General features: G+C 40.5%; 1 protein-coding gene across 6 annotated transcripts in view; it reads left to right on the top strand.

Annotated features, from left to right (window-relative positions):
• The first annotated feature begins 4,043 nt into the window (after nt 1-4,043).
• SLF1 (SMC5-SMC6 complex localization factor 1) overlaps nt 4,044-15,685 on the top strand; it is a 33,132-nt gene continuing 21,490 nt past the window's right edge. Inside the window, exons 1-7 of one of the 6 annotated variants that reach the window (XM_035099683.2) lie at nt 4,044-4,162; nt 5,231-5,344; nt 5,607-5,682; nt 9,630-9,873; nt 11,768-11,930; nt 13,064-13,192; nt 14,524-14,577. In XM_035099683.2, coding sequence (XP_034955574.2) covers nt 5,231-5,344; nt 5,607-5,682; nt 9,630-9,873; nt 11,768-11,930; nt 13,064-13,192; nt 14,524-14,577 — 780 coding nt within the window. In that variant the 5' untranslated portion in view covers nt 4,044-4,162. Of the gene's footprint in view, nt 4,163-5,217; nt 9,874-11,767; nt 11,931-13,060; nt 13,193-14,523; nt 14,578-15,685 lie in introns of those variants that run through there. The other 5 variants (XM_035099682.2, XM_060280191.1, XM_060280192.1 and 2 more) reach the window with 5 other exon arrangements.

Below are 15,685 nucleotides of genomic sequence, written 5' to 3'. Positions count from 1 at the left end.
AGCGCTGAAGAGGATAAATATTAGAAAGCACTTAACATAGAAAGCTCACTGTATTAGTGTATCAACAGGGATGCTACAAAATCATATATAAGAACATTGTAAAGCTATTTTAGTTAATTACTTTTCAACGAAAGGGATTAGAACAGTAAGTAGGTCAAAAGAGAGTACAAGATTACAAGTATAAAGCATTGCCTTGTGATAAGGAGTAAGGTATTAGAGTAACATTCTCAAGCAGTCAGGAATTTAGGACATATTTTCTTTTTCACCTAAGTACTAAAGAAGTCTAATTTTTAATAATATGCTGACATTACAGTTCATGCAACATTTTAATTTTTTTAAAAAGAAAAAATAGTTTTACTTTTGATGATCTGCTCTCTTACTTCATGCTAGATGGTGCTTAATTGTGTTCTAGTGGGTAGCAAAAGTTCCTAGTCCAAAAGGTATCCCCACAAGGTATCTTAAGTTTTATCTTGGATTTATATCACTTAAGTACAGAAGGAAAAGTAGAGATAAGGTATTGCTGAGGGACAATGCTGAGTGGGGGGATATTCTATGAGGTATAGAAAGAAAGAAAGAAAGAAAGAAAGAAAGAAAGAAAGAAAGAAAGAAAGAAAGAAAGAAAGAAAGGAATGGTTCTATAGAGAGATGTATGATGTAGGGAAAGACAAAAGGAATGGGGGATTTGCAATATATAGCTATAGTACTATAAAGAGAACACTTTAGGGGGGAAAAGTCTGGCAGGCTACATTACGGGATGCTGCAGAGCACTATCTCCTCCAGTGCAATTTAATATCTACATGAAGTCACTGGGAGTGGTCATTGGGAATTTTGGGGCCAGGTGCCATCAGTATACCGATAACACTTGACTCTATTTCTCCATAACATCACAATCAGGAGAGGCTGTGCAGTCCCAGGGCCATTGCTTGCATGCAGTGCTGAGATGGATGAGGTAAAACACACTGAGCTTGAATCCTGGCAAGATGGAGACATTGTAGGTAGTCCCCTTGTCCAATAAATTGGTCAATTGCCTACCCTGGATGGTGTTGCACTCCCTGAAGAAACACATTTGCAGTTTAGGATGTTTCTGGATGCAGCTCTATCACTGGAGGGTCAGGTAGCCTCAGTGGCTAGAATTGCCTTTTACTAGCTGCAATTGGTTTGACAGCAATGGCCACTGCTGTACCAGGAAAGCCTGGCCACAGTATATCATGCATTGGTTACTTCAAGACTGGATTGCTGCAATGCACTCTTATGTGGGGCTTCCCTTGTGCTTGATCCAGAGGCTGCAGTTAGTGCAGAATTTTGCAGCATGATAGATGACAAAAGTGAGGCCTTGTCAGCATGTAACACCTGTGCTCAAAGATCTGTGCTGGTTGCTGATCTGCTACCTGGCCGAGTTCAGGGTGTTACTATTATTATATAAAACCCTTAACAACTTGGGACCAGTTAACCTACTCAGCTGCTTCACTCATCAGAACAGATACTGTTACAGCTGCTACATAATATCTGTTCTAAATCTGGAAGAACTTGGTCTTTTTTTGTTGCATCACCTAAACTTTAGAACTCCCTGCCTAGTGATATCAAGCAGGCACCCTATGTATTCCTTTTGATGCCTGCTAAAATAATTTTTATTTAGACAAGCCTACTAGTTCTTTAGTAAGTTGATGCAAGTTTTAATCTGTTTCCAGTCTATTATTTCAACTTTTTGAAAGTTTTAAATTTAGTTATTTTTTCTTATTGATGATTTTATTGTTTTATCTTTCTTATAAACTGCTTTGAGTGTTGTTGCTTAAAATCAAGTGGTTTATAAATATTATGAAATAATAATAAAGAAAAAACTATGTTTTAAGCTAAAACACCTTTTTTTTGGCCATGTAGAACATATTGTTTACACACCATCCCAATCTCCAAGCAGTGAGAGACCACAAGAACTCCAAGGGTTCATGTACTCACCCAAGTTCAGTTTCCTTGGAATGATGGTCAGAAGAGACTGTGGAGTCTTTAGGATATATGGTTTTATTTACAACTATGTAAAGTGTGAACATAGGATGGAGGGACTTGCAACAGCAACATTCACATAGATCTTGCTTCCCCTTTAGGTTTCCAGGGGATCCCCAAAGCCCAGCATAAAGGAAGGCATGTCTCTCCAGTCTTAGTTTCCTGCTCACTCACACAGCAACTCTGACTATTGTTCTTCTACCTACTTGGAAGGTGAGTGGGGTGGGAAAAGGCCCACCCATCTATTTCTGTGGCACAGAGCAACTTCTTTGGATATGCGAAATCATGGTACTCGAGTAGCTGCTCAAAGTTACACTGAAAAACAAACTGGTTTGGCAAGCATCCTCTTATACATTCTACCCTCACAGATACAGGAAAAGGACCCAGAGTATCATCCAGACTCACCCTGCCCCCAACCTCATAACAGTATACAATGGTCTATTACTCACGAGGTCTTATTTTATTCAGGAGAATTCCGCTCTACCTTTAGTCCATATTTAAGTGCTCACACACGTACATGCACATACTGTATAGCAAGTGCTTCAGCGGGGGAGCAGAACACAAAAGTGGCAGTAAAAGTTTTTCAGGCTGAAGTTATTTGCTATCTATAACTATCCATTTGTTTCCAAACTGAAGTATCTCTTGCTGCACATCATGTCATGCATTTAGTTCAACGGAGCTTGACAGTGCAACCCTGTGCTTCTCTACTCAGAGGTAATTCCGAATGAATAAAATGTCCTTTCTCCCAAGGACATAAGCCTGCTACCTGAGTTAATATCGAAGAACACTGTGGGGAAGAGGAGGAAAGTAGTACAGTGGCACCTCGGGTTACAAACACCTCGGGTTACAGACTCTGCTAACCTGGAAGTAGTACCTCGGGTTAAGAACTTTGCCCCAGAAGTTGCGCAGCGGCGGCAGTGGGAGGCCCCATTAGCTAAAGTGGTACCTCAGGTTAAGAACAGACCTCCGGAACAAATTAAGTTCGTAACCAGAGGTACCACTGTAAACCAAAGCTCAGGAACTTCTAAACAAGATACAAAACTGAGACCATGGGTGTAGCCAGGATTTATGTTGGGGGGGGGGCGCAGGATCTCCCCACCTGTCATTCCCTTCTGTCTAGCAGATTCAGAATGAATTGTTTCAACAAGTTGTTTTAAATTACTTTCTTTTGACCAAGTGCTCAGAAAAACATGTCAAACATTCTACAATTTATTTAAGTATTTTTATTTACTTGATTGGGGGGAGCAACTGCCATGGGCATAGCCAGGATTTATTTTTAGGGCGGGGAATGCATTATTGGGGGGGGGGCAGAACAGAGTTATCTGCGACACAGTTGGTCAGTTAGTTAAGTATTTTTATATACTTGTTTTTCGGGGAGCCACTGCCCCTGCCCCCTCCTGGCTACACCCATAGCAACCCCCCTGCCGCCCCTATGCGTGGGACTACATTAGTTTGGATGAAAACCTAACCAAGGAGCAGTAGTAGCACACAAGAGTCCTGTGGCACCTTGACTGGGAGATGCACAGAATGTGCCCTGCTAAGTTTCAGGGGGGCAGCCAGCTCCGTCCTCAGCTAAGGAAGCAGTCCTGAGGCATCTTTTTTAGGCCAAACCCATTCGTCATTAAATAAATAAATAAATAAATAAATAAATAAATAAATAAATAAATAAATAAATAAATAAATAAATAAATAAATAAATAAATAAATAAATAAATAAATAACACCACCACCACATCTGTTAGTGGTTCTCTCCGTCTCCTTCGTCTCCCTTCGGCGTTTGAGGAGAACCAGGCGAGGGTGGCAGCAGCGGGTAGGTGGGCGCTTCAGATGCCGGAAGGAGGAGACAGCGGACGCCGCCGCCGCCGAGCCCCTTTCCCGCCCCGCCGCCCTGACAAGACTCCGACGTCACTTACCAGGTACGCCGGGCCCCGCTCCCTCTTTCGGCGCCTGGTAGCCCCGGAGACCAAACGAGCGTCAGTATAACGACGGCTCGGAATGGCCGGGCTCCGACATCCGGAGGAGGAGCCACCAAGACGGAGGAGGAGGCCCAGGCTCTTTTCCCGCGCGCGAGAGAGAGAGCCTACGCGGGAAGGAAGGAAGGCGGGGAAAACGCTCCAAGTGCTGAGAGGCCGCGCCGTGCGATGCTGAGGGGAAATCGCCTGAGGTAAACGGCGCGCGGGGCAGATAGATGGGAGGCTTCTGGTTGGCGCGTGCTGCTGCTGCTGCTGTTCTTCGAGCCGGTTGGCAACGCTGCGCTCTCCTCAGCTCAGCAGCATAGCCCTCGAGGCTCTCGTAGGACGCGCTCTTCTTTTGCTCTATCTGTGGGGGGGTGGGGAGCGTCTTCTTCAGAAACTCCCTGTAAGCCCACCCCTCTTCCCCCACTTTTCGTACTTCTGGCTTGCGATTTAATTTCCCGCGCTCCGAACCGGGCGGCGGGTCTCGTTACGCAAGTAGCGCAGTGGGCGTAGTCTCCGTAGGAATCTCTGCGCGGGTTCCAGAACCATTGCAAAGTCGCTGACTTAGTGGTGTTCCCTCGGGTGCGGTTCTTTTTGTAGCTTCTCTTTCCTGCAGGCGTGTGTCTCCAGGTAAGAAGGTTGCGTGCCCGACCAAGTGGCTTAACCACTATCGTGGCAGAATCTCAGCTTCCCCCCCCCCCAGGCGTTGTTTATCCAGAAGCAAAGTCCCGCTGAATACAGTGGGGATGACTGTAGTAAATGTGCATTGGTTTATAGTTACATAGTTTCTCAAACTTGGGACACACATATTTAACTTTGCTCGCTCTACGGTGAAATCCTAGAAAGGTTATTGGTTTAGCATAGCATGACTAATTCAAATAACTCAAGGTAAAATACTCGAATAAAAGTGTGTGGTTCTTGAAGTCTCAAGCCTACCTTTCTGCACGCCCCCCCCCCTTTCTGAAAATGCTTATGACAAACAATCCCCAAATACCCCCCTGCCCTGCTAAGAAACATTCTATTTACATATACATTGTAAATGACACAGTCAGGCATTAAGCTGTGTGTCCTGGAAGACCTTCTCTTTGATATTTTAATGTAGGTTGTAAGCTCCTTTGAGATTCCCCCCCCCTTAAAAATATAAAGTATTATAGAAATGAAATTAATAGTAATAATAAGCAGATTTGTACAGTAGTTTGGAGTTGATGATTTAAGTGCATTTTAACAGATTGTGCCAGAATATATGTTGTGCATCTTTTTTCTTTTTCTTTTAACAGATGGAAAGTGACATCCAAAAACGGAGGATCCAGCTAACTGGATTTAAGAACCAAGAAAAGAAGGCCTTAATCAAATTGCTTCATACACTAAAATGTGTTTTTTTTAACACTACGGTAAATTATGATAATTGATAAGCCTAAATATTTTGTGGATTTTTATCACATAAAATACTTTACAACATATCACCTAGAATACTTTACAACATATCACCTAGAATACTTTACAACATATCACCTAGAATACTTTACAACATAGTGGTAAAACTGAGTGCATGCTACACTCTGGCAAAAGAGCAAATTCTACTTCTTACCTTGTTATTTTTGAAAATGTGTATGCAATTTTTAGTTTATGGTTGTGTGATCTTTTTGTTGTTAGGAATACAGAGACTGCACTCACCTTATAGCCAAGAGGCCTTGCAAGAGTGAAAAGTTCTTAGCAGCATGTGCAGCAGGTATGTATAGTATGCTGTTCCTTTGCAGACGGTTCGGAAACTTCAGCTGGTGCAGAATTTGGCAGTCAAGTTGCTCAATAGGGCAAGATAATTTGAGCATACAGTACTGTATTACAGTGATCCTGGACTGACTGCACTGGTTGCCAATTAGTTTCCGAGCCCAATTCAAAGTACTGGTTTTTACCTATGAAGCCTCAAATGGCCCAGGACCGCAATACCGTAAGGACTGTAATTTCCCATATGAGCTGACCCTGTGATCATAATCTGAAGCCCTTCTTTGTGTGCCTCATCCATTAAAGTTCTGGAGGATGGCAACACGAGAACACCTTTTCTGTGGTGGCTCCCTGTTTGTGGAATGCTCTCTCCCCCGGGATGCTTGCCTGGCACCTTCATTAGGTGACAAGTAAAAGCATTTCTCTATAACCAGGTCTTTTGACTGATTAACATTTTTTGGCCTTTTAAGTGTGTTTATTATGCTGGATTAGTGTTTGCCATTGTTGACTTTAATAACATTTTAAAATAATAGTGTGTTGAAATGGTTAGGATATTTTTAATGGTTTTAAATTATATTTAATTGGTAACATTTTGATATATAGTCTATAGAGTGCTTTTGGAAGAATATTTTCTTTTAAACTGTATACAAGTTTGTTAAATAATAATACCTATACTCAGATTAAACATTTTAAAATTGTAACCATTAACTATTGATGGTGCACTGAGTATAAACACAATCAATTTATCAAATTAGTTACCTTAAAACTTTAATGCTTAAGATTTTTTAAAAGGCCATTCTAATCTGTTACATGCTTTCTCTTGGGGTATGATTGTTGGGGGCTGTTGTTGCTGTTGGTTTTTTTGTATCTGTGTTCTAGATCTTGTTGCGATTTATGTAGATTTCTTTCAGTTTGGTTGCGTTTTATTTATGGTTTATGACTACCGGTACTTACAGGTACTTAGCATTTTTTTCATGTTGTAAGCTGCCTTGATCATGGTTTGAACTGTGGATCGGTGGCATACAAATAAAATGATGCATATGTGTGTACATAATTATAGTTGGTTTTGTTTTATATCTTCTGTGACCTTAAAAATCCTGCAGATACTAATTATTAGTGAGCACTTTGGGTATTGTACCTATTTAACAAGGTTTTCATTTCATTTCTTGCATATCACCATAAATTTTCCAACAATAACTTCTCTTTAGCTTTCATAGTTGCGGTAATTCTCATTGATCGTTTAACATTTTTTTTGCTAATGACAAAGATTTTGATGAATTTGAAAATACCTTGAAAATACCTCTTGAGAGACAACGGAGTAGCTGCTGTAACTAGAAACTTGTAACTGCTGCTTCCTGCATTTGCTTTTGCTGCATTAGCAGCACTGAAGTGACCTCTCCGGGGTGCAGGCCTTGGCAGTGTGTATGGAGTTCCTGGGCTGTCTAGGCAACAAGAGCTGCCCCACTTAACCTCACTGAAAGGAAAGCAGAGCAATACATTTGGCACCAGCTTGGCTGCAGGAATTATCGGAAGGAGGCACAGAAGACTCCATTTAACCATCCTAGGGACTCCACTCCGGACTTGTGTAGGGTTTACTCCTTAGCCTTTTCCCCTCCCAAATATGTCCCGCAAGGCAGGGGGTAGACCATGCAGGGAATTTTATTCCCAAACATCTAAGAGGGCATAGGGCTGGGTTAGGCTATTCTAATTTGGAACAGGGGGGGGGGGCGCTGTGGTCTAAACCACTGAGCCTCTTGGGCTTGCTGATGAGAAGGTTGGCAGTTTGAATCTGCACGACGGGTGAGCTCCTGTTGCTCTGTCCCAGCTTCTGCCAACCTAACAGTTTGAAAGCATACCAGTGCAAGTAGATAAATAGGTGGCAGGAAGGTACACGGCGTTTCCATGTGCTCTGGCTTCCGAGACAGTGTTCCGTTGCGCCAGAAGCGGTTTAGTCATGCTGGTCACATGACCCGGAAAGCTGTCTGTGGACCAGCGTCGGCTCTCTCGGCCTGAAAAGTCCATTTGCCTTTTACTGGACTTAAGTGTCCAGGGGTCCTTTACCTTTTTATGCTATTCTAGATCCCAACTGGATTTTAATTAAAACACCTAACGTGATAAAAATGGAAGGTATCAATAAGTTTAAAATCACAAGTTTTCACAAAAAAATAGCAACTCGTGCTCTCAGAGACCTGTGGATACACAAAGTCCTCCTTTCAGCCTCCTCTTCATGTGGGTGTGAACCCAGAGCTCTTATTTGAACTGTGGCATCTCAAGCTCCATGAAATGACTGCACCTTTTTCCTTGCTGGCCCTAATGCCTGAATTCGCCTTTCAGCATGTCTCCATTCAACCATGTCACTTATTTCCCTTAAGCCTCTCCTCAATACTAACCTTTTCTGGAAAGCTTATGGATAATCACCTAATCCCTATGGTAAATAAATCAAAGTACCCATGCCTCTATTTTCCCTTTCTTCCCCTGCTGTACTGTGTCGATTTAGATTGTAAACTCCTTGAGGTAGGGACCTATTATAACTGTTCTTTATAAAGTGCCATGCACACTGGACTATAAAGGTCAATTATTATTTATATCTTTTTCTTGTGTCAACATCAATAATACAGAAAACGCTTCTGTCCTAGAATGTTAACCCCCTACAAACTTATTACGAATGCGCACTAGTGGAAGCTACCCAAAGGAAACTTGTGACTGATGTTTTTCGTACAAAATCTGAGTGTTTCAGGTAGCGTGCCTTTGTGATGGGGAACCTTTTCACCAAGAAATATTATTACGGGGTAATGGTTCCTAAACAAAGAGGCTGAGAATACCTTTCCCCTCCCCTTCCCTTTCCATCAGATGACTGCTGGCATGCAAAGCTAGCACCTATAGAAGTACCATCTGGTAAAACGTTGCCTTGCAATGGCACAATCTGCTCTGCTCGGCTGTAAAATTGATTAGGATCACAGTTTTAGCTGCTTCACTATGAAATATGCTGTAGTTAGTTTTTATGTAAAGCGTATGGTGCTGCTGTTACTGATTTGAACCCTGAAAGAATGGGAAAATAAGGTTTGGGCAAAGGAGGAAAGGGGACAATACCATCAAAATCACATTTAAGTTAGCATGTTGAGTACATGATGTGCTAATAGAAGAGAAATCAATTTTGGAGGTGGAAGCTGCTGGTATAAAATAATTCTCTCTAAAATTTAATGTTTGACTGAGGTTATAGGGGCCTCCAGAATTAGGGTGGGCATGGCTACTGTATAGTTAAACTTTACAGAGTATGCTAGCTGGTGGATGTGTGATATTTATGGTTCACATTTTGAAGATGAAAAGTTGCAGAAGTATGAGTGTCTATCGGCTATATTTTTCTTTTAGAGCACATGCTGACAGAATATAGAATAATATATCTGAAATATGCTAATGCAGAATAAAGGGGGGGGTTTCTTGAAGAAAGAATCCATGTGTAGGAATGGGCAAGCATTTATTCTCCTGCTTGCAGTCCTTTGCAAAAAATCTGTTGATTTTTCAAAGCATTTCCCCACCGCCACACCAAAAAGAATGCTTAGTGTTTTGAAAGCGTGATTAAGGCTACAGTACTATACATATACACTTGGAAGTAAATATATTTTTGAGAATATATTATGCATAGAAACTAGTGTATAAGCATGAAATGTTAATTAATACAAAGTTGTTCAAAATGAATAGACACATTTTTAATTTAAAAAAACCTAACGAATTCTTACAAAAAAAAAAATAGGATCACTGTTTTTAATGAAAATGTGCCAAAACATTTTAACATTATAGAAAAGGTCAGCTACTACAGTAAAAAATTACATTAAGATCCCCATTTTTCTGCCCTAACAGCAGTTGTTACTAATTTTTATATTTGATCTTCATTTGATTGCCATTTGTCTGCAGGAAAAAAATTCTTTTGTGCATGACAGTTCATTTGCTTTCCAGGAAAGTGGATACTAACCAAGGACTACATAATTAATAGTGCCGAAAATGGCAGATGGCTTGATGAAACAACTTACGAATGGGGATATAAAATCGAAAAAGTCTCCCATTATTCACCTCAAATGCAATCTGCACCTAAAAGATGGCGCGAAGAGCTGATACGCTCTGGTGCTGCAGGGGCCTTTCACAGATGGAAAGTTCTCCTCCTTGTTATCAATGGTGATAAACTAAAGGATTCTTTGAGAAGGTAGGATAAGACTTCTTAAAACTGAAGAAATTAATATGTTAATTCACTTTGATTGAGATGAAAATAGTTTTATGGGTGTTTTCCTCCCTCTCACTTACTAGTCCACAGCAATTCTGCTACAGGGTCATGTCAACTATAATGTTTTATTTATATAGAGATAATATTGGTGTAGGAGAAACTGCTATGAATTTTAAAGTGCATTTTGTATGTTTGGGTTTTTTTTGCCCTGTGAGTTAGAAGGGCTACCCAGCCTCACAGCAAATTAAATAACAATACCACAACCTATTGCGTAGAATAATCTGCACAAGGGTTACTTCCATGTGGACAAAAGGTCATTTTCTTCAGTCTACAACCTTGTCTTGCAAAGATATTGAATATGTTTTTAGTAATTGGAACAAATATAATACTGAATTCCAAAACCAAACCAGTGTGATTCATTGGAAAGTATTGGACTTGGTCCAGAGACCTGGGTTCAAATCTCTATTAGAAGCTCAGTTGGAAACCTTGGACAAATGATCTCAGGATTGTAAGGATAAAGTGAGGTAATTGCATGTGTGTTGTCCTGTGCACCTTCAATATACATTCTTCAGGATTTATTTTTAATTTACTGTTTTCACCGCTAAACTCAGCAGTTATTTTACTTTTCTTTTGCTTCTCTGTCTTTCTGCCTGTAGCTCTCCCCACCATGGTTGATTGTGGGGGGCTTAACAGGAGGAGATGGTACTTGTATTACAGTGTTACGAATCCACCTGTACTGTTGTACCTGAAGTGTGCTTTTCTTGATGTAATTAAAATTAGTTTCCTTTCCCAGTAAACTGTACAATTCAAATCACTTGTTGTCATATAGACCCTTGCAAGCCTCAAGTATTTGATAAGAGGCATACAGTACAAGAAAACTCCAGCAGAATTGACAGCCCCTTTCCCACATGTATTTGTGTTGTGCTGGTTTTCCAACACAAACTTTTTGGGGGAGTCCATGTGGTGCTTTCACACCCTCATTTAGCTACAGCGAAGGAGAGGAAGCAGCAGCCTCATTGTGCTGCCCAACAAACTAGGTAGAAAAAGGAAGTAGTGGGGTGCATCATATGGTTGCAGAATGGGGCCAGGTGTTCATACTGACTGGACTGAAGATGGCTTAGGTTACACACAGGAGCCAGTAGTCTGGCATTAGAGATTTTGGGCTTATCCACACAGGTGCCCTGCACAGATCCATGCTTCTAAGTTCTGTGCCCAAGCAACAAAAAGCAGTTCAGGTTTTCCATGGATTGACGTTGGCTGCGATTCAACTTTAAAGAGCAGGTTTTCGTGGGGGCAAAAAAAAATGAGAACATTAAAGCGTTGACCGTTCCTGTAAAGTGTGGATAAATCCTAACTGAATTAATTTTTTGGAAAAGATCTTTTTATGTCCACTGTGCTTCCTAGGCCTATTTGCATTTCCGTGTGTGTGTGTGTGTTAGGTTTGGTGTTTCTATGAGATTGCTCCCATCTGAAGAACAATGAACTTACTTGGAGAGAAGAAAGAATGGGAAATGAATATTATCTATTATGGTCATTCCCTTTTCTGCCCCTGTTTTTCACATGGGACTTTTTCACACAGTTGGCTCTTCACATGTAAATCTGGTAGTAATTTCTGTTGATCAGTTTAAAAACAACATCTGAATCAAGCATTTTGACTATATGAAATCTGTTCAGTTTTAAACTAATGCATTGACAAAGTAAATATGCGTGTTTCTGATAGGAATTTTTAAAACTGCATTTTTAGGTATGTGTTCCCTCACCCCCACCACAGAATTAAAGAGTAGATTTATGTTTCCTTTTTTGTATGTTGTGTAGGTTTTAAAATAAGAGTTACATTTTATATTTTCATCAAGTTTATATTGTTTCATTCCTACAGAGTTCTAGAAGCAGGAAAAGCCACAGTCCATGCAGCATTAAGTACACCAAAGGACATTACTCATGTGTTAACTAATAATCCAGCATTAGTTCAAGAAGGAGAGAAGCATCTCATTGGTGTGCCATACTGTCCAGTTGGCTATTTAGAAATTTATCTCTTAGAGGCAAGTACACTTAACATAATGAGAATCGTAGTTGAAATACTTTCTTTTAAATATAGCTGGTGATTTGTGGCAAATTTAAGAGTCCAATTTAAACCAAATTATCATTGGATTAATATTTCAACTCTGATTTTTATTTCAAAGCATTTAAATTCTCATGAATACTTCAGAGTGAAAATTATCAGACTGCTATTGTACCCATCACCTTCCTTAGATTGCATATAAGACAATGAAGTATTAAGTATTAAGCATTAAGGAAATGTTGCACCGTGATTTGCTTTTGTGTGTTTGAGGCTAGCAAATCCTGGCAAGGTTGGAGTTGGAGACAATGTTTGCCAGGACTTCAGACCATATCTCTGGAGCAGTACACTATGTACATTGATCACTTAACTGAATGCCCACATCTAACAGGGTTGCAAGCATGTTTCTTTCAGCACTGGATTTGGAGTTGCCCTTGCTAGTCTAACATGATTGGTGCATTTAGTCTATGTCTGCAATCCCACTAATATACAGTCCTGAACAGAATGCACCTTCCTATCCAACTCAGGCTCCAGATGGGAAAGCCTTGTGTGTGCCTTCCTGAAAATTGGGGCCCATATATTGGAATGCTTGAACAAACTCTTTTTCTAATTATATTTTCACATATTCACAGCTGTTTTCAATAATAGAGCTTTACTCTTTAAGCCAGGGGTGGCTACCTAATGGCCCTTCAGATGCTGTTGGACTACAGGTCCCATCTTCCTCCACCAATGTGACCAATGGCCAGGAATGATGGTAGTTACAGTTCAGCAACATTTGGAGGGCCACATTTTAGCCACCACTAGGAAAAGTCCAAATTGCTTGAGTTGAATTCAGACTACCTGCAGAAGGAACCCCTGAAAATGAGTCCCTAAATAGCTGCTTCAGAAAATCAGGAGATCCCCTGGAACAGGATAACAGACGGCACTGGACACTTTCTTCCAGTGGGGAAGCTTCTTCTGGATCTCAGTTCCTAAAACAAATGGAAGAAGTCATTCCATTTACCAAAAGACCAGGCTGGATCCAACCTATATTGTTTTAGCTGTAATTGTCTGTGTTGTTGTATGGTCTCTCTCTATTTGAATAGACAATAATATGCTACATTTATCACCCAGAAGGAAATTAAAAGCGATACTGAAAAATACCAAGAGAACCATCTTAAACCTGAACAGTCAAGACAGGTGATGACTGGCAGGCATCTTGTTGAAATGAAAAATGAACTTATAAAGCATATATATTCTGAACAGGTAAAAACTAGTCTTCTGTACATTTATTACTTTTATAGCATAAGTCAACTGAAGAAAAAAGTCTCCACAGAAATAATTGTGGAAGGAAACTGCTTGCACTGTGTAATTTTGCTTTTGTTGTTCAAAAAACTAGTGTATAGAGGTTGGGATCCACTTCTTAAAGTCTCATGGAGCAAAGCACGTCCAATGATGAAATGGCTGTTACAAATGCAAATAGTGAAAAACTGCAGCTAGAGGAATAAAATTGTGGAAGCACCCCCTACACAAGCAGATGTGTCATTACTTGTGATAGGCTCAGCTGGATCCTAGCTAATGAGTGGCATCCAGCAGTTACAAGAGCAGAAGTCTACTTAAACAACTACTCTTTCCTTTCTGCCTACACCCCAAATAGCATTGACTGCATACTGCTCAACTGTCTCGAATTGAGCGGGACACGCTGGAATTACAGAAGCCATCCTGGCTTCTCACTGGAACCCAGAATGTCCTGTTTTTTGGTCTGGTCAGCTGGATCCCATGAGAGCTCAGGACCCAAAAAATGAGCATCCCGATTTTGATCAGTAGGGTGTTGGAGGGTATAGGGCTGTATTGGGGGCGGGGTCTGCAATAGGAGGAAATTGTTCAAAATCAAATGGAGGAAACTTTCAGTATATGCATCCAATTGCATACAGTCTAATTACCTGAGTTTGGCTCTGTGCTGTGGGACACAGGCAGCTGTTCGAGTATATGTCTGCCAACATCTGGCAAATTTTACTTGATTACTTTTTTGTGTTTTACCCCTAACTCTTTACCCATAGCTTGGTAATGATCTTGGAAAGGACATTGTCTGAATAGTGAATCTCATAAGAACTGCAAAATGCTAATAAATAAATAAATAATTTATACCCTGCCCATCTAGCTGGGTTTCCCCAACCACTCTGGTGGCTTCCAACAGACAAATAAAATTAATCTATTAAACATTAAAAGCCTCCCTAAACAGGGCTGCCTTCAGATGATACCAAACCTCAGTTGATATATTGTGTGACCAAAACAAGGACCCTCACTACTTATTCCATGTATCCAATGGCATTTTACCCCATGTGCTTACTCAGCAACAATTCCCTATAAGGCCTGCCAGTACTTCTTATGATGCTCACAAAATGCCTCAGTAAATATCCCCTATGAACCTATGACTGTAAACCTCAGTAGTCACCCTGGAACTTGGTGAAACTAGCTTCCAAGTAAACAACTTTAGGATCAAACAATTTCCTTTGTACAGTATTGTTACCATGCACTATGACTGACAAATTTCGTACATTCTTATTTTAAATCCTTAATTTTCTTTTAATTTACAGGCTATGCTAAGAAAATATACTCAGATAGACCAAATGACTGAGTGCAGAAATGTGGTAAGATACAGATACTGGGCTGGGGGGGGGGGGGGGAGGGAGAGAGAAAGAGAAAGAGAAAGATGGTGCTGGAATAGTTTGTTTCTTGCCAGTGATCGGGTTTCAACAAATGCTGCCTTTTACTTTTAAATATTATGCTAAGTAAGGAGAGAGGAAAGGTTACAAATGGGGCGACTTCAATGTATCGATCACAGCTTAACATACACATATATAGCACATTCATGCATGTGTTCTTTATTCTACTTCAAATGCTGCAGCTTTCAGGGGCAATAGGGGGAAAAACACCTAAAAAGCACTGGCATGCATGCAGAAGAAGCAGTCTTTCTATTGCAGCTATTGAGACTCCCACATATGTATGAGTATTCAAACGTGAAGGAGGTTATGGCTATGGATTCTCCACCCCTCTTCCTCATGTCTTGCTTACAAATATTGACTGGGTGCAATCCAGGTTCCCATCTGGGGAGTCTGTTCTTTTTAGAATTGCAAGCCCTTGTGCTCAAATGACAAGCTTTGCTGCCAATGTAGAATGCGAATCCATCCTTAATTAAATGTATCTGTGTGTGCTGGATAGTGTCTGCAATCCAGAGAATTAGCTGAGTTCACACTAAAAGATCCTACACCCACAGATATTGCCACATACAAATGTTTTACATAGCAACCCTTTGGATCATTTCAGAGTCCTCAGCATGGAGCAATTAGGTAGGCTTAAATATCTGCACAGCATATCTATCTTTTATAGCTTTTGAAATTCACAAAGGGATATCCCAGTGCTTAATGTATAATTTATGGTAATTCAGCACTTGCTGCTCTTCTTGCTTACGATGGGAGTTATGCAATTTATAAATCTGGAACGCAGCTAGTTGTGATTTGGGATAGCTCTGTGAGCTAGACTGGAGTAATGATGTGACGTATATGCCAGATTTATAATTTTGTTTTATGAAAGCTCCCAGTGAGTCATGCACTGAGCCTCCCAACAATTTATTCCTTGGAGATTGCAATCCTGAAACACACCTGTACACCACCCATTAAGAAAAGTAAGTTTAATAATAGATGTAACATAATTAAACGAATAACTAAAAAAAATGTACTTTCATTTTTATTTCTTACT

The sequence above is a fragment of the Zootoca vivipara genome, chromosome 11 (genome assembly GCF_963506605.1).
Source record: "Zootoca vivipara chromosome 11, rZooViv1.1, whole genome shotgun sequence".
In the NCBI taxonomy this organism is placed as follows: domain Eukaryota; kingdom Metazoa; phylum Chordata; class Lepidosauria; order Squamata; family Lacertidae; genus Zootoca; species Zootoca vivipara.
This window is presented reverse-complemented; position numbering and strand designations above follow the sequence as displayed.